The 20,181-nt window shown below is 39.3% G+C and overlaps 1 protein-coding gene across 1 annotated transcript; it reads left to right on the top strand.

Annotated features, from left to right (window-relative positions):
* The first annotated feature begins 9,820 nt into the window (after positions 1 to 9,820).
* Positions 9,821 to 13,198, top strand: LOC117402730 (syntaxin-11-like). Its single transcript, XM_034004145.3, has 2 exons — positions 9,821 to 10,027; positions 11,368 to 13,198. Exons 1-2 carry the CDS (start codon positions 10,021 to 10,023, stop codon positions 12,240 to 12,242), a joined length of 882 nt encoding a protein of 293 aa, XP_033860036.1. The 5' UTR covers positions 9,821 to 10,020; the 3' UTR covers positions 12,243 to 13,198.
* Positions 13,199 to 20,181: the final 6,983 nt, after the last annotated feature.

Raw genomic sequence — 20,181 nt, 5'->3', positions numbered from 1 at the left:
CAAGGTTTTAAAAAGACTTTATTTCCTCTCATCGTAACATCATCCTTACAATTCCCTTGTCATTGTGTTAAGGTTTTTTTTGGTTGAAGCCAGTTCATTGTAACCACACTATAAATTGCTCACTACCTGAGAAGCTGTAGAACCACACTGAACTTCATACTCACTCTGTTGCACATAGGATTCTATGTGGTTTCCCAATACTTAGTGCACAGCAAGTGGATGTACAGTGTGGTGGAAGAATACATGAAATGCCAATGAGAAATCTTTTTTTTAAACTTGGGCTTGCAACTTTAATTGGCTACTTTTCCGCACTAATCTTCTGTGAGCATTTACATTAAAACAAAATACAAAAGTAATAAGGCATTTTATTTTGATACACCTTTGGTACAATTTGCATGCCTGATCATGATCTGTACAATCTCGTCCACAGAGACTGCATGTTGCAGTCAGTGACAGAGGTCTGCCCACACTTCACATACGAAACCTTAGACCAATGCTTTCATTTCCTTTGACACAAACTATTTTTCCCCTGCCTGTAAATGACCTGCAGTATCAGATGGTATGCAGTGATGCTTCAAAACAAAATTGACACATCTGAGTCAGCTGACATCCAGTAACATCACCATTTCTCTGCTCTTTACTTTTGAAACGGGAAAAACTTACATTTCAAACTGATAATGATGCAATGCCTTACTCAAGCGAAGTTTCCTCATTTGATTTTTCACATCCATGGTTTGCGAAGCAAAATACTTAAGGGGAACCAACTGGAAGGAGGTTACAACCAAAATCTCCTGGGAGACTGGCATCCATATTTACAAGAACAACCTTGCTGGGGATTTACAACAACTGCTGTTACAGGTAATATATATATACATATATATATATATATATATATATATATATATATATATATATATATATATACACAAAAAAATGAAATAAAAAACACATAATAGCTATAGCTACAGGGCACATACTGTATGGTGAAATTGCCTTCCTTTCCAAAGTAACATTCTCAACTCTGTCTTGGGTTTTACCCACAAAGAAAATATGTTATCTCCTCTTACACACTTGATAGCGTAACCCTAATACTGTATTTCTATTGTAAACATTTTTGGTTTTACATTGAAACCATTTGTGACGGAGTACACCCTGCCCCTGTATTATTATTTGTATATATGTATGTTTTGTATTGTTGTTGTTGTTGTTGTTATTACTGTTATTATTGTTATTGTATTTGTAGGCGGGCGGACGAAGCCGTCCGTCCTAATCATTATTGTGTTTATGTGCGGGCGGTCGAGCACCGTCCGTCTTTTATTATTTGCTGTTTGGTCTTGTAATGTGCAGTAGGTGGGTATGGGGTTAAAACCCCTTCCCTATAACTCTCGTGGGAATGTGGCTGGAGCCTTAGTAAGGTAATTTATTAATAGGTAATTAAGGCTCCAGCCACGAATATAAAAGACCCACTCTCAGCTCAGAGGGGGGTTGGATATTCAGAGGCAGAACTAGAGCTTGAGCGAGAGTGAAAGCGAAAATTAACAAAAAAAAAAGCATACAGGATCAGTGAAGGCATTTGCCCAGCCTGACCTGTATTGCCTGTTCAATTTTTGTGTTCGTGATTTTGTTTTGTTTAAATATTTATTTTGCTCTGTGAGCACAGTGTTTTTTGTTTAAATCTTTTACTTTATTTTTTGTATTTAAAATAAAGACGGTGCAAACGCCATTGCACCCTACCTGCAGTATCTGTTTCAGTTCCTGCTTCTGGCCTGACGTCACCACACATGCCATCCTGTCACACGTGGTGTCAGAGAAGTGGGATCCACCACAGCCTCCGATTCAGGCCAGAGAAAGGTACTGCAGGATTTTTCTTTTTTTTTTGAAAAATTAATTTTGAATGGAGGACCAGGAGGTGAAGGACAGAGGAAAGAGGAAGATGGGCAGAAGGCACCAACAACCTCCCCAGCGTCCAGCACCCAGGGAGGGCCGCTGGGATGAGTACTACCGCCTGGTGGAGACGGCAAGTTGGTGCCCGCTTTGTGAGGAGAGGGGCCATTGGATCCTCAACTGCCCCTGGCCAGGAAAGGAGGAGGGGCGGTCGGAGGGCAGCTGGAAGGCTTGCCTCAGCGTGCTCGAGGCCGAGAACCTGTGCCCTGCCTGCGGGGAACAGGGCCACTGGGTGGTTGGCTGCCCAGCTCTCCAGGAGGAGAAGGAGGAACTAACGCCCAGACAGGAGGACCGCGAGCGTCCAGCGCCCAGACGGGGGGACCCCGAGCGTCCAGACGGGGGGACCACGGGAATCCAAAGACTGAGAGGCAGCTGTTCCCATCTCCAGCAGCAGAGGAGGAGTGCCTGCTGTCCCCATGTCCACCAGCAGAGGAAAAGTGCCTGCTGGTTGCGCCTTCAGAGCCGCACCAGTCCCCTGAAAGAAAGGGAGACCCGCACCAGTCCCCTGTAAGTGAGGGAGACCCGCACCAGTCCCCTGCAAGTGAGGGTGAGCCGCACCAGTCCCCTGCAACAGCAGAAGACTACACGCTGCTCCCACCTCCATCGCCAGGAGACTACACGCTGCTCCCACCTCCGTCGCCAGGAGACTAAATGCTGCTCCTACCTCCACCGCTTCCACCACTAGGAGCAGAGCACCAGGAGCTGCCCCTGCCTCCACCACTTCCACCACCGCCAGGAGCAGAGCAGCAGGCGCTGCCTCTGCCTCCACCACCTCCACCGGCAGGAGCAGAGCAGCAGGAGCTGCCTCTACTTCCACCACCTTCACCGGCAGGAGCAGAGCAGCAGGAGCTGCCGCTGCCTTCGCCACCTCCACCAGCAGAGGGTGAATACCTGCTGTTCCGCCTTCACCGCTGTGGGAAGATTGCTTGCCGTTCCCACCTCCCCCACTAGAGGAGCTGCAGCTGAGTTTGGCACCGCCCAAGGATGCCTGCCTCACACCAGCCAAGGATGCCTGCCTCGCACCGCCCGGGGATGCCTGCCTCGCACCGCCCGGGGATGCCTGCCTCGCACCGCCCAAGGATGCCTGCCTCGCTTCGCCCAAGGATGCCTGCCTCGCACCGCCCAAAGATGCCTGCCTTGCACCGCCCAAGGATGCCTGCTGCTCCACATCGCCTGGGGCTGCCTGTTGCTCCGCATCGCCTGGGGCTGCCTGTTGCTCTGCATCGCCTGGGGCTGCCTGTTGCTCTGCATCGCCTGGGGTTGCCTGCTGCTCCGCTTTGCCAGGGGTCGCCACCAGCTCTGGGGATGTGCTGGGGCTGGAGGAGCCAAGCCTGGAGCCATTAAAGGCTCTGCTGCCAGTCGGTAAGCTGCCAGTCGGTAAGCTGACAGCCTTCCGCTGTCAGTTAGGGAGCCGCTGGTTGTGAAGAGGGGAGAGGAGGTCGGGAGACCACCTTCCCCAGCAGCACTTTCGCTGCCGGAGATACTGAGGCCGGAGCCCCGGAAGAGGGAGCTGCTGGCTACGAAGAAGGGGGGAGGTCAGGAGACCACCCCCCAAGCAGCTGTTCGGCTGCCGGGATTGCCTTGGTTGGAGGAGCCGGCCTGTGCAAGGTCAGCCTTGTCCGTTGTGGGCCAAAAGAAACCTCCGCTCCTGCCACAGAATGTGGACTGGGACTTTTGGGACGTTAAGGGAGGAGGTGGCCGTTGAGGCCATATGTGCTGCGCACAAAGGGGGGGGATATGTGACAGAGTACACCTCGCCCCTGTATTATTATTTGTATATATGTATGTTTTGTAATTATTATTATGATTATTATTGTATTTGTAGGCGGGCGGACAAAGCCGTCGATCCTAATCCATTATTGTGTTTATGTGCGGGCGGTCGAGCACCGTCCATCTTTTATTATTTACTGTTTGAGACCGGCCTTGTAATGTGTAGTAGGTGGGTATGGGGTTAAAACCCCTTCCCTATAACTCTCGTGGGAATGTGGCTGGAGCCTTAATAAGGTAATTTGTTAATAGGTAATTAAGGCTCCAGCCACGAATATAAAAGACCCACTCTCGGCTCAGAGGGGGATTGGATGTTCAGAGGCAGAACTAGAGCTAGAGCGAGAGCGAAAGCGAAAATTAACAAAAAAAAAGCATACAGGATCAGTGAAGGCATTTGCCACGCCTGACCTGTATTGGCTGTTTGATTTTTGTGTTCGTGATTTTGTTTTGTTTAAATATTTATTTTGCTCTGTGAGCACAGTGTTTTTTGTTTAAATCTTTTACTTTATTTTTTGTATTTAAAATAAAGACGGTGCAAACACCATTGCACCCTACCTGCAGTATCTGTTTCAGTTCCTGCTTCTGGCCTGATGTCATCACACACGCCATCCTGTCCCACCTTTCTATAGAACCTTCTGTTGCTTGCTTTGTAGTAAGTTAAACATGTTTAAGATCCCAGAGAAAGCCTCTTGGGTACCATAAAGGTTCTATACAGAACACACAATGCAGGACCTGGTTTACTAAGCTTCTCCAGAACTCAGTTTTGAGTGCTCCCTTTTTTATTCTTTAGCCATGACATGCAGAAGTGAGTTGTGTTTTACAAATACATTTTTTAGGGCTTTGAAATGAACGAGGTTAAGTCATTTGAAATTTAAACAGACTTGCTGATCCTCTTGCTGTCATTTTTTTTTTAAAACAACAACCCAGTACAGTGTTGTTTATATTGTGTTGCCTGGTGATGCGCAGCAAGGCTATTCACGGCACTGCACAATTCAAGTTCAAACAAGATATCCGATACACTTTACAGTACAGTGTTATTAAGTTGTTTGACAGAGAAATCACAAAATGCGTGGTTATTAAAGATGAATTGTGAAGTAAATTGGTGCCTGTTGTGTTTATTTGAAGTACAATTGACTTAAAGTTCAATAAAGCCTTGAGTTTGTAAGAAATCTGATAGACCTATATTCAATGATTCTTGCATGATTGCCTCCACTGCAGTAACAAAATACCATAGATACTATTATCTAAACTTCCCTGGATGCACACATTTTATTTACGATTCAGGTTTCTTGGATAATGAGGGTTGCACTGAATGTTTTCTATGTGTAAGGAGACATGACATGTGTTTGATAATCCAGAGCTCTGGACAATCGTGATTTAGATAACAGAGTGGAAGTATAGAGGTTTGACTGCTGGCCTAGTATTTTACATTTAATAGGCCATGTTGACAAAGCATTTACCCTAGAGTAGTTTACATTGATCCTACAAGGGCATTGATGTTACAAAGCTTCAGATTAATACCACAGGCAGAACTTATGGACATTATACATTTCTTCCAATAGTTTTATAACATTAACAATTAGTTTTATTTATTTTATTTATTTCCCCTTTTACACAAAAAGTTGTTTCAAATGTTGATTCATGAAAGAACAATGTTGAACAGGTCAGAATTTTATGTTTCATTCTTGCCCCTAAAAGGTTTGATGGAAGTTCCTACACGCCTGTAAAAACAAACAAACAAAAAAAAACAATAAACAACACGCAGATATTTATCAAAATGGACAAAACCAGGTAAACAACTTATCCAATTCCGTATCCACAAGCAAGATCCAGATATAATAAATAAGCATAATCTGACAGTTAAAAGGCTAAAGATGTGTCCAGTTCTCTCCATGTGCACCTGCATACCCCACAACTTGGCTAAATTCTGTACTGCAGCATATTAGCTTGAACCAAGCTAACTGGACTTAATGCTGGGAAGAGTTTAACATGCTGTGATTGAAACGGGATTTGACAGATTTTTCCAGAACAGCTTTACAAACACCATAGTAAAGAAAATATGTGAAATATTCTCCGGTATACTGTGAGACTTGCGTGGTGATTTCTCAGTTAGCTTTTGAATTGTGTGCTACTGCTTTGTTCTGTTTCCTTACTAAATAAATACCAGTATATTTGCCAATTTTTTCTGTAATTCTTAGTGACAGAGATGAAAAAATAAACAGATTTTGAGTGATTTAAATGCTGTTTCAGTTGTATGTTGATATTTTTGCCTACAGAGAAACACTGTTTAGATAATTGTTACTAAGGCGTAGTAATATTAGATCAGGTAAATTAAGCCCTGTTCACACTTGTATCGGTACGATACTAGTACAGTTGGTTTCGGTATAGAATATACCAGTACGAAACCACTTTCTGTCCTAACTCACTTTTCAATACCGGTACAGTACCGATACAGTTGTGATATACCTGTCCACATTCATGTATGTTTAAACCGAAAGTGTTCGGGTTCTGAACTCGTTTCCATGACGACAGCTGTCACATCTTTTAGAATTGGATCCGCTGTTGTGTAATACAGCATGTTTTGCCGCCCAGTCCACGTACAGTATTTTGTTTAGGTGTTCTTGCGAAGACAACGGGCTTCATCACGGCTTTGGGAATGGATTTATTTATTTATTATTTATTTATTTTGCTTTTTGATATTAACGCACAAGGGATTTTATTTTAAAGCGGCACTGCTCTGCAGTACGCTTTACCTCATATAGTCATCCTCACTAATTTTGTGGAGATTATTTTGTCACATATTTTGGCATTTTTGGTGTAGCCATGATAAAGGTACTGCAGGTCATCGTAAAATCTAAAGCTGTTTAAGTATTTAAACTGTAAAGCAAGCCATGCGCGTGCTTCAGAATATTGACTTTGCTGTATCGATACCGTGTGGGTTTACCTGTCCACACTTAACTGTATCGATACCGTGTCGGTTTATCTGTCCACACTTAAGATGTTCTGAGTCGTATCGAAACAGTACCGTTATGAAACCTGCTCTTTTTTGAGTTTCCGATCGTTTACACCGCTAAAGAACTCCAGTCTGGATCGATGTTTCAGTACGGTTCTGCATAGATACCGGTGTCCTAGGAAATAAGTTGATCGGGAAATAATTTGATCAAACTCTAGAATTTAAAGGGTAGGTTCCATTGTTTATAATGTCTACGAGCTTAGGCTGGGAAATAAGTGGATCGAACCTAGGAAATTATTATAATTATTATTTATTTCTTAGCAGACGACCTTATCCAGGGAGACTTACAAGATATCACATTATTTATACATACAATTACCCATTTATTCAGTTGGGTTTTTACTGGAGCAATCTAGGTAAAGTACCTTGCTCAAGGGTACAACAGCAGTGTCCCCCACCTGGGATTGAAACCCACAACCCTCCAGTCAAGAGTCCAGAGCCCTAACCACTACTCCACACTGCTGCCCTAAGTTGATCGGTTATATTAACAAACAATAAATCATTTTAAATGAATTTTATAAGTATAATTTATATAAATGAGTAGATTGGATGTCTTCTAGAGTATGACACTAGATAAGGGAATGTGAATATCATTGTAATATATATTAGCAACAAATACATAATTTAAAATTAAATTTGTAAGTAGCCTGTGATGTGTATTTCTGTTTGTGTAACAAACTTTAACTAGCAAACTGTGTTACATGTTTAACATTATGTTGCATTTCTGGAGGTGTTTTTGTTTTGGGAAGCACTACAGTATGGACAGATATGTGAGCAATTTTCCAAAAGTTAAGCATGAGTTTCAGTCATAGAAAATATAGAGCTCCATGCTGCGATTACTAACTAGGCCACAGTGCACATCAATCACATGATGTACTTGAAAAGTGTTGCTTATACATTATTATTATTATTATTATTATTATTATTATTATTATTATTATTATTATTTTGTATTTTGCGCTTTTTTGTTTAATTTATTTTTACATACAGTACTTTGTATAATTAGAACAGAAAACGAACAGGAGACTGGTTATCATCATGCAAGTTTGGGAAGAAACAATACATTAATTAGATAAAAACTAGAGAGTTATTATTTATTTCTTAGTTAACGTCTTTGCTAAACCGTGGTAAATACGTGTAGTTCAATACCAACCAAGATAGCTATTGTAAGAAAGAGAGATCATACAGTATATGTAGGCTACTGTATATCAGCATGATTTTAAAGATGGTAAATTCCTGTAGTGCACAACCATAATTCCTTTCTAAAAAAATACTTTCGTCTGGCTATTTGTGGTTAATTTTCTTCACCCTATCCCGATTTTAAAACCACAACCCTAACCTAGAACCTTTTTTAAATAAACATAATTGTATGTGTAACAATAAATGTTACTGCTTAAGACAGGCAGAGAAAACAATGAACTGTATGTACTATCTTTTTTTTTAACTGGCAGTGGTAGGCCTACGTTTTGCCACATCTAAACTGTAGTAAAGTTACAGCTATACTAATATTAAAATGTAAAAATATGACCTTGTCATACTAATATTATGAATGCAGCATGTCATTATATTGTATTACTGAAATATTTTAATTTTGATTAAAGACTGACAACATTTTTACGTGTAAAATCATTTAATATATAAATAAATCTCTGCGATCACACATAAACTACATCTGATTGACAACGATGTTATAGAAACATAAAAAGCCGGGTTTAAAACAATTTACCATATAAAGAGTCGTCGATCACACATTTTAAAGTTCATATGAAAAGACAGTGGAACGAACACACACCAACATACACAGTCTTGCAAATAAAATGGCCAGATAAAAATAAAAAGCCATGCAGTGAACCTCCCCTTTAATCAAACTGTTGCCCTGCCTTACTTTTGCCTACTTTTGCATTACTGTGTTTGCAAAATCAACTTATTTCCCGGTCAACTTATTTCCTACGACACCAGTATAAAAATCCTAGTGCGAACAGGGCATAAGTTGGTCTATGGCCATAGCCGTGCGGTAAGACAATTATTAACGCACAGTCATGTGATCTTATTCTGCCAATCACAGCACTTAATTTATCCAAGCCATTTTATAAGTTGATTCAGGTAATTCTGTTGATGGAAAATAAAATCTGTGTTTTGCATCAGTAGTAAGACTTTATATTATTTTTTTATTATTATTATTTTTTTTGCCGATATGCATACCAGCGCATACCACCCCACTTTAACCACTGCTTATAGGTCCATTCTTTTGGGTCACAGTGTATAATTAAAATCTCTCAGTGAAAAGATTATATCTTCTAGCTTTTCTAATGGCCTCTAGGGCTTGCTTTACTTGATGATTGAGTAAGCCATCAGTCTTTTGAAACTGTGGTTTGAAATTCCATGTCAATGCTTGCTTTGTATTACTCATTGCTGTGTTTATTACTAAGTAAGTTTTGCCTGTTGATGCATGTCAGGCCAGGAACCTCCCTATTCCCTCCCTGTTAGTTGGATTCTAATGTAACCTCAGGTAAACTATTGCAAGATTTGAAGTGATCAAGATCTGTGAAACCAACCATTAGAGTTTTAAAATAGCAAAGATATTGGTGAATCAAATAAGGAACTGAATGTGGAATCTGATATCAGAACATCATGCCACACAAGTACATATAACACAAGAATTTTTTAAACAGTATCAGTAATGGAACAATGATTCAGATCAGCCACAGCAAGTGTGGCAAATATACCCACAACAGAATCAGAAATATATATATTGAACGATGAGACCCAGTGTAAACAATTAGAACAAGAAATACGCTGTCATAATGCATAATGAACCAAAAGCTTGTCTTGCAAACTTGGATATCATAACACTGTAAATGATAACCAATTGGAAAACAGAATGATGTTGACCCGCTTGGATGAATAAGCTTCTATATTTCTGGATCAGAAATATGTTTCACTTCCCTTTTCTCTGAGAGCAGCAATCAAGATAACAGTCGAGGTTCTTATTTGCAGTAATAACTGGCAGTTGCAGTATCTCCAAGGCTGACATCATAAGTAAAAGTTGGAGACTGCAATATATTGAAAGATAATTGCTTCCGTTTCTCAGGACTCAGAGTTTGGGTTACAAAATGCATAACTCCACCCACAGTTTACGAGCAGGGCGCTGTTAAGGAGAGTTCCTACCCAGACGTCAATTAATGCTAGTACTTGTGAGGTGAAGTTATATGTAGAAGAACAATTGAGGATGGATTACTGAATTTGTCTTCGGCACAGATTGTTATAAAGGTGTTCTGCTGATAAATGTACAGGCCATGACAGGTATTTTTTTCTTTAAAGTTCCAAAAAAGATTTAGGATTTAAGTAGGTAAAACTGTTAAATCGTTAGCACCTGCAGTCGTTTCTCGCATGATCTCAACGAGTTGATGTTTGCTGTAATGTGTTTTTATGCAATAATTGTAACAGGAGAAAAAAAAACATATTTTTTCTCAGCTGTATTAACTAATTACAGTATATTATTCAGAAGAAACTGGTACATTAAATAGAAAATAAATTAGAGGTAGATTACCCTGATAATTCCATGTGGTTGTGTAGGTTACTAGGGGGAAAATACTTATTCGTACTGAAAGCTTTTTTGAAATACTTCATGTGTGGGCTCTGGGAAATCCGCACCGCTTCTCTGTAGAGATTTATACTCATATCACATTTTTAAGGGGGTGTTAAAGGTGCACCTGCTGTAGGCTATACATATATAAACGTATGTATTCTCTGAAAAACCCGCAAACTGGATATACCATGACAAAAAACTGAGTAAATAGAAATGTAATTGCCAGTTGTCTCTTCAACACTACGATTTCAAGTGTGCAGTGCAGTTTTGTTTCTTGTAGGTTATTTTTACTAGTTCAGAGTTTTGTTTTTCTCGCTGTCAGAGTATTTGGCCTCAATTCCAGTTACACAGACACAACACACGCACAAAAAAAACATGTTTTATTAAAAAATGACTTCCTCGTTTTGGCATTGCATTAAGGAAATAATCACGTTACACTAAGATAAGAATTACTGTGCAGTCGGATTTTCGTCGTATATTTTATATAAAGATTATGTAGAAAATATTTAGTATTTTTATGACTGACCGTTCTTTAGAGTGTTTTCCATCTTGTTTTGTCATGGTTTTATTTTTAGAAAATGAATCATGCATTTAATTGTCGCTTTGAAACCAACCCATCCTTTTGTTGGGCTGAATTTGTTTAAATACCAGCCTCTGTATGGTGAGCCTCTGTTTAAATACCAGCCTCTGTATGGTTAAAAAATAATGGCTTACTGAAAACGCACAAGTTCTGAGCATAGTATTTTTAAGACATACCTCTGTCAATAAATTATAATTGTGTGCATTTAGATTTTACTATATTTTGGTTTTATGCGTAAGGATTACAATTATCTTAACAAGGCATATCATCAAAACATTAAAACGGCTCCCTGAGGGCTACAAGTATGATCTGAATAAGGGGGTACACTCTTTTGGGTGATACGAAGAAACCATTGTTTCTAAGGGTTTACAGCAATATCCATTTATAGACTTAAATCCCAGATTAGCACAATTTGAGAAAGCTGTGTTTTTTTGAGGGGGTAAAATATAATATCTTTGCCATCTTCTATTGCAGGGAAAATGAAAGACCGATTTAATGATCTGTTGGAGATCTCCAAGAATTCCTCTCAGGAGGAAAATCCTGATGAAGTGGACAATAATGTGGAGATGGTGCAGGAGACCATCGTCTTCGATGAGGACCACATCATGGAAGAAGTGTATAAAGAGGTGCAGGCAGTGCGCCGGGAGAACGAGGTGCTCAGAGTGGACATCAAAAGGCTGGGCAAGCAGAACAACCGTTTCCTAACTTCTATGCGGCGCATTAGCAGTATCAAGCGAGACTCTAGCGCCATTGCCCGGGACATAAAGACCAGGGGGGAAGGTATCTACAAGCGACTCCAGAAGATGGAAGCGTTCAGTAAGGATACAGAGGCCAAGTATGGTGTCAACTCTGCTCTGTCACGCATAGTGCGGGCCCAGCACCTGGCCCTGTCGCGCAGCTTCCGCGATGCTATGTTTGAATACAATGAGGCCGAGATGCTACAACGGGATAACTGCAAGACCCGCATCCAGAGGCAGCTGGAGATCATGGGCAAGGATATCTCAGGGGAACAAATCGAGGACATGATCGAGAATGGCAAGTGGGACGTCTTCTCTGGAAACCTGCTGACAGATGGCAAGGTGGCCCGCTCAGCCCTTAACGAAATAGAGAACAGGCACAAAGAGCTGCTGGAGCTAGAGAGCCGCGTTAGGGATGTTCACGACTTGTTCCTGCAGATGGCCTTGTTGGTGGAGGAGCAAGGAGACATGCTGGACAACATTGAGACAAACGTATTGGAAACAGAGAATTACTTGGGGGAGGCCAGGACTCAGATCAAGAAAGCTGTGGAGTACAAGAGAAACAACCCTTGTAGGAAGCTATGCTGTTGCTGTTTCCCTTGTTGTCAGTGAGTGAATGTTCTGTGGATTTTTGTTTTTCTACATGAGGGTACCCCCATATCCAGTGGTGACTTATTAAAGTGGTGCACAACAGAGAATTTGCATTGCTCTGTGCTTCCTACTCCACCAGGAGGGTTAAGCCCTGTGAAATCCTCTTAAAAGGTCAAGCTGTATCAAAACCGGAAGTATGTTAATTGTTTGGTGGTTCTATGCAGCGGTACTGACAAGGAGGCAACAGGAAGTCTTTAAATGTGTTAATAATCATGTTAACAGACTACTAGCAACATCTGAATGATAATATAGTAAAGTGCACTTAGTTGTTTGGAACTTCTTTCTACACTAAAAGATACAAAGGAACCTGTTAAAGCTACTAGTACCAGCCTTTTGTTGTGATTTCCAGTAGTGAGCTCTAGAAATGTTCATCTGCTTTTCTGTGCCATGTAAATGGTTTCATTTGAGTCATTCAGAAGTAATATTTAATAATATGCAATTATTTACTGTACTATACATAGTGGGACCTTTGACATCCAGATGGATTTCTAACTACAGGAAGTCAATCGTAGAAAGGTCTAACATGAAACTCATTACCATTTAATAATGTCCTTCTTTTTTAACACTGTACGTTCATAAATGTGAAGCTAATCATTTTTTCAGACTAATAAAATCAGCATAAAGTTGACAAAACTGTAAAAAGTAGTTTATCTGAAGATGAACTTGCTTGTGACAAAATAGTAAAAAAATGATCAATGATGGGAAAATCCATATCCATTTGAAAGCATGGCTCATTGATTCAAAAAAGGGTTCAAAGGACAAATTTCTCTGTGAATATTTGATTTGTTGAATACATTTTAAATATACATTTTGTAAATATGCAACCGTGTTAAAAAATGCAACATTTGCAAGGTTTTATGTTTATCCCAGACCCTGAAAAAAAGCTGAATGTAATTTAATAAAATTAGTTTCTGATGTGTTTGCCCCACTCACTTAGTGTTTGTTAAAAATAAGGGAGTTATGAGTTTGTTCCCAGCTCCTACCACAACTACACCTTGATGCTTAAAGGAGGCAGAAGTGGACAGCCAGTGCACAATATTGATTCTTCAAATGACCGTGAGCAAGTTAAACCTAAACACAAATAATTCAGCCAGTGTCCATGTGGTATCCTTTTAACAATCTGTTCCTGTCATCTAATGCAGTGTCAGAAGAGACAACCACCGTCTTTGATAGACAGTACTACAGACATTGTGCATATGAAGCAGCAGGGAAACAGTGTATGATATTATACAAATAGGATGGATCATGGTAGATTATCCTGTATAACCATAGCGATGATTCCCAAAGAAGGTTGTGATTGTAACTATAATCTCAATCATTTTGAATATTACTGGATTGCTCCTGGCTCAGACTCAAACCCTTTATTTAAGTGAATTAAAAAAATCTGCATTTTAAAGCAGAAGCCGTTTGTATTGTTCTTATGCGTGACAGCAGGTAATAGATAAAACTATAGCAGTGTGGGTGTGTGTGTGAGAGAGAGATTCTTTCCAAGTTATTATTACCTGATTTTTAGCCTTCTAAGGGACTACTATCAATATTTAAGTTTAAGAGGTTACAGATAATGAATAATTACATAAATCTTACTTGCTGTGCACATCCATTCGCTATGTAGGCCTCATATGCATTATTGACAGTACCTTGAAAGAGATGTGCAAGCTGAAAGACTGGTCGATCCCTTTTTACTGAAGAGAAAGTATAACCAGTGTTTCATAGTCCCTTACAGTCAGTGAATTTGAAAATGTATTTTTGAGTAAATTTATAACATGTTCAATTCTTCAGATTTTCAGGTTTTCTTTACTGGGCATTTGAGGGTGTATATTTGTTTTGACTTTGGCGTTTAGATCGACCTGTACATCACCGGGAGAAGTGACAGCTAGAGCTTTTTACAGCATTGGGAATCGACCAGGATTACACTGACGACATGGTTATCCTTGGATTAACCCTATATATACATGGTTGATGCAATCCAGGGGGATTCTGTGTTACTGTAAAGTGCTGCAAAAATTTAGCTGCAGCCCCACCCTCAAGTGTAGTTAGTTTTAATAAGTAGGGAATCTGCAGCACTTTTATTAGCCTTAATGAAGTTTAATCCCACGGTGATGTCAAGCTGGGAAACAAGTCTTGTCACTTTTGCCTCCCAAAGCTATAACAGGAAGTTTATCACCAGAAACATTTTTGAAGTGCAACTAAATGAGGCAGGAGTTACAAAACATCAACAAAAACAACCTGCTGACCGATTTAAAGGAATACGAAAATACACTCTCACCCTGAAATAGAAAAGCACAGGTGATTTTTTTTTAGTTTTTTTTTTCTTTAACTTGGTCAAGTGTCTAGTACTCTTCTACTACACTACACACAGTTGTGAGGAGGGTAGTACTAGATAGAAATGGTAATTTTGTTTTTCCTACATTGTTGCTGATCTCTTGATATGAATTGTCAGAACACAGGCAGTCTAAAATATCCAAATAAACAAACCTAGCCCTGGTACAATCTACTGTATTTGTCTTGCCATACTAGGGAAACGCAGAGATATTGTTTACTATTATGATGCCATCAGATATGAAAGAACACTTCTTTAACCTCCAAATTAGGAGGACTAATACCAAGTGCAAACACAGTTCAAATTAGAGTTGATTATACAAAACATTTGTATGGACCCAACATTTTTAGGTAATTATAGGACCCGCCCACTTTTTGTTTTTTTTATTTACTAAATAGCAGTTACTGATAATGCCTACTAATGTTACATACTTGGTTACTGGTGATAATGCCTACTAATGTTACATACTTGGTTAACCCTACTGGTAGCTTTGGATAGCTGGACCCTTTTCTAAATGATGACAGAAATACATGCGTTTACAGGAAATGAGTCACACATTAACCTCCAGAATTACCACAAAGCTGCAGTGCACATAATATGGGCTGTGTTTTTACAGTAAACACATGCAGTGGGCTTCCCGTCCTATAAATGGCAATTACTAGAACCCCCTATCATTAAAGTAGCCAACACAAAAGTCCAGACCAGTACTTTTAAAGCAGTTTGTCTTCAGGAGCAATCCCCCACTTGACAAAGGACATGCCGCTAAGAATATCTCAAAATAATTTTGCAACAATACAGTTGACTTCTACTGTGATATAACCAAGTAAATACTTGATAACATAAGAAGAGAGAACATTGTAAAGATCAATGGGGTATATTTAATTGATCATAACCAGTACTGAATCTAAATATGGCCATTGTTAATATGGGACACTTTTGTGATCTGAGCCTCCTAGTGTACAGTAGACTCTTGCTAATTCCAACCATCTGAGGCTGCAACAGCGCATATTTACGATTTGTTCATAGTCCTAATCGTAATTTGTACCATACTAAAAATGTCTCGTCTAGCATTTGTTTTCTGTATTTGATACTCTTCCGTTTTATAATTCATACGCATCAGTAATAAAGCTTTGAGAGAAAGAAATAGACAGAGTTGTAAATGTTTTTTGTAATATTATGCTCTTAAAGATTTAAGAGTTGCTTGTGATGGCCTGCACTGTACTATGCATGTGCAGGTCACCGTTTGCAGTAATTCAGTTCATATCAGAGCATGATTATAATTGCTAAGTGTGCCTCCATTCCAAGAGCAAAAATGAATAAATACAGCTCACACTATCTAATACACTTTTAAAATGTGACTAAAGAACATGCTGGCCTAATAGCCACAGTGATTAGGCTACATCCCTACGGTAACTGCCAGTATTGTACAGAAGCTAGACAAATACTGTATAAAAAAGACAAGCTGCTTTGCTTGTCTGCTTAGAACATCATTTTATGGTAAGCACATGCAATTGGAAGAGCCTAAGAGGGTGATTTTTTTTTAAGTGGTCTCTTAGCATTTTATTCACTTTGGTTGTTTTCACCCTAATAAGCATATTTCTTGACATGAAACTGGTTAGAGAGTGATGTCATCAAGACCTGTAGCTGATGAGGATTGGGTACGGTAAGGATGACAAGAGGGTAATGAACCCCTAAAAACACCCTCAGGGTTTCCAACTGAAATTATCACCTGCGTAATTTAAAAATAATAATTAAAAAATGTTTGAGGGGGTGGTTTTAAGGTGTTAAAGTGTACACTATATATGTGTGTGTGTGTGTGTGTGTGTGTGTGTGTGTGTGTGTGTGTGTTTTGCTCAGCTAGCTAAAGCAACTATGCTCTATACACTATAAAAAATAGAATACATAAACTTGTGAACTGGTCACACCAAACCCAAAGACAATCAGATTGCATTGCGCTTTTCAATGTTAAGACCTTTATTAAGCCACAAACACAGAGATGTAAATGTGCTTTTGTTTACTAATAAGTCTGGGGACAGTACAATGACTGTTTTATTCCAATTATGAAAGAGGAACCAGAGATTCAGTACTGTGGTGTTGATAAGATTAGATAAGAAAAATGTCAGCCTGATGTGCTCTTCTTGTTCCGTTGCTCAATGTAAACCACACATCACAGCCCTTCTTAACAAACTGCATATCTTCTCGGCCAAACTGTGTGATCAGCATTGTCAGTTTTTTCTGTGCCTACATGTATTTCCGGTTTTATCTGTACACATAATGTATTTTATAAGAAGTGTTACATAAAAGATCTTTTGACATTGAAGCATACACAACCACGTTCCATCATGTATGTGCCTGCACCACATAACATGATCATTTACAAAAGAAAGAATCGATAGGAAATAATCGCAATGAACATTGTAATCAAGAATATCAATTGGCTGAAAAGTTATCAATTACACCTTAAAGGGGATTAAAAGGCTATTTTGCCAATTCCTAACCATCTCTTAAAATAAAAGAAAAAATGTTGTGTTTTTCTGTGTTTGCTTATCAGTGAGATTTCTATTTAGTTTCTTTTCTTTATGTGTATCACACCGTATGTATAAAAATGTATGCTAATTCATACTTACTAATATGCTCCACGAGTCAAATATACAAACAACTTAAAACAGACATCGAGGGTGTGTCTATTTCCTAATGTATGCCCCAATCCCCTCCTTCCATAGGAGTGGTAATGGGTAAATATTTTTGCTTTTTGTCTTGACAGTAAATCCCAATTTGCCATATTTGGTCAATGACTGGTAGTTTGTTGACCAGTGTCAGAAGAATCAATAAATTCCCATTGACAAAACATGTGATTGATTAAAGTTTATGTTTGGAAAATCAAAATGGTTAAAAGTGGCAAATTAAGAAATAAAGTCTACAAAAAGAGAAATAGTTACAACTGAATCTATGAAAACCACAGTAAATGTGCTTTGGTTTTGAATATTAAAAAAAACATCATGTTTCATGCCATTTGATTTCAATATACAGCTATGGGCAAAAGTTTTGCATCATCCTATAGAATTAACACATTCTGTTTCATAAAGTCGAATGAATCCTGTTGAATAATGTTACGTTAACATATTGAATTACATATCGCTTTGTAGTTTTCCATGTACTCTAACATGAAATACTGTTATGGCTTTGTGACAGAGATCACATGATTGTTGGTGTTAGATCTCCCTCTCGACCTGTGAGGGCATGGTGTAAAACGAACAGAGTACCCTTAACTAAATGGCACGACAATTTATTCCTTAGGGTAGGTGGAAGTCGGTCATTTAGGAAAGGGGCGAAGCTACGGTACCCAAACTCAATGACCCAGACGGTAAACGGTGTGGCATCTGAGGATTGGAGGAGCGGATGCGCTCGTTAACCTAGGGGTCATGAGCGAGGATATAAATAGGGGACATAGTGTAAGTGATCTGTTCCTTTGTACATGGTTAGAACAAACCTAGAAGGAGTATCCTGTGTTGCTAAAAACGTGAGTGATGAGTTTTAGTTGCCTGAGTAAAAACTGTTTGCTTGTTATTTTAGACTGCTACTAAAGATCCGGAGCTGTCGCTATTCAGCCAGCATCAAACCCGGACACCAACACTTTCCCCTTTGTTCACAGAGAACTGTCTTTCACCACGAGCACTAATAATCACTCACTGGTAACTGTGTTTGTGTTTTGTGTTTCGTTTCGGTGTAATAAAACTTGGACTTTTGTTATTTGGTTTCGGGTCAAACCCGAAGATTACAAGCAAAGTGATACATGCCGTTGTATCACTTCCATCATTCCCCATGCCTAAATATATATTACAGCACTCGCAAATCAATGAGACATGACTTAAATTACTTATTGGCATGACATCTTTCATGGGGTGAAATAGCATTATTTTGCGAGTTTGTATGTTAGCGTTACACTGAAAAAAAAATTGTGTTGCCCTTCAACACAAAATGTGTTCGTACAACAGACTTGTGTTAAATAAAACACATCATTGTGTTGTTGTTTATAAAACCGCACAATTTGTGTTGTTGTTGACCAACACAAATGTGTGGTTTATAATCGGGTCATTCTCAGGTATTGGGGGGACATTAACAAGACTGATTGTCCACAATTTTGTAGGTGTAAATTTGAAACATTTTTGTATGGAAAACTGACCAAATAACAATAAAATGACTTTATATCATGTTCATAGATATTTCTGCATCGATGCAAAGAAATCAGGAGACCCTAACACATTAGCACAAGCTCAGTGTGGTTTGTGAACAGCGGGAGCCTGCCTTTAGTCTAACTGCGCAGACCTGAGTAGAACCAACGAGAGAAGAAATGGCTCTCTCAAAGGAAAACAGAACTACTAAAAAAAGGCTGCAGTTTGTCTAAAAGTAAGAGAATCTGAACATCATAAAGAAAACAATACTCCCTGCTCCTAGAAATGCATCGTTGTCTGCTCTCCACCGATAAACGCAACTCTCCCACAAAACGTTTTTATACTCTAGTACAAAAAATAATAAGCGGTTGTGATAAAGAGAGAAAGAATCGATGCTGTAAATCTCCTTGCCGACGCTGTGTAAGGTTGGTAGTGCACTTCCCCATAGACGAGTCGACTCGACGGGGGGCGGAAACAGGAATTCGGTCATCTTGGAGAAAGCACGTAGCTGCGCGTACTCAAAATGATTCCCTTGCGATCAGCTGCGGGCCAGGCAGTGACTGGGTACACCGGGATATTGAGCTGATTGCAGGGAGGAGTTGGGCAGTACAAAAGGGACGCAGCTGCGTAAGTATGGCCCCTTGCACTGAAAACATAACTGACAGCTGGAGCTGTGGTTTTGTTATTTTGTTACGTGTTTGTTTTAAACACGGACACTTTTGGGAGAAATACTGTTTAGACATTTACTTTGTTTACAACACCACTTGCACTTGTCACAGTGGTTCAGTGTGTATTGTCCCCGGCAATACACACTGAACCAGCCATTATTATTAGGGGGCCAAGCAACAGAATTGCTGGAACCATATTGTTATTGTTAAGATTATTATTATTATTATTATTATTATTATTATTATTATTATTATGCCAAGTTGTCTGTCAAATGTCTGTAAAATGAACACCGTTACATGAAAACTCATGAATCTTCACATGACGGTAGAGGCCTGTGGGAAGTTGTGCCAGCCTGGAAATGAAGGTCATAGGTCACATGGTCTGGTGGCCATATTGGATTTTTCAAGAATTTTGGACAATTTAAAAAAAAATCTTCTCCCAAAACCGCTTATGATAGAGATGTGAAACTTGGGGCACAGACTACCCTTATGCCCTATATTTAGATTTGTTCAAGAGAAGTCAATTGGTCACATGGTTCATGACCTTTGACTTCTCCTTAAGGTCAAATGTAAAACTAGCTTATAACTCCTTATAGAGTGTAGATAGAGTCATGGTTACTATTTAACACAGATGGGAACCCATATATGTTCTATTTAAAAATGAATAAAGCTAAAGATAAATTTTAAAAAAGATACATTGATCTTCGTAAACTCTCTGCATATACAAATTCTGCTAAATT

The sequence above is a fragment of the Acipenser ruthenus genome, chromosome 5 (genome assembly GCF_902713425.1).
Source record: "Acipenser ruthenus chromosome 5, fAciRut3.2 maternal haplotype, whole genome shotgun sequence".
Lineage (NCBI taxonomy): Eukaryota > Metazoa > Chordata > Actinopteri > Acipenseriformes > Acipenseridae > Acipenser > Acipenser ruthenus.
This window is presented reverse-complemented; position numbering and strand designations above follow the sequence as displayed.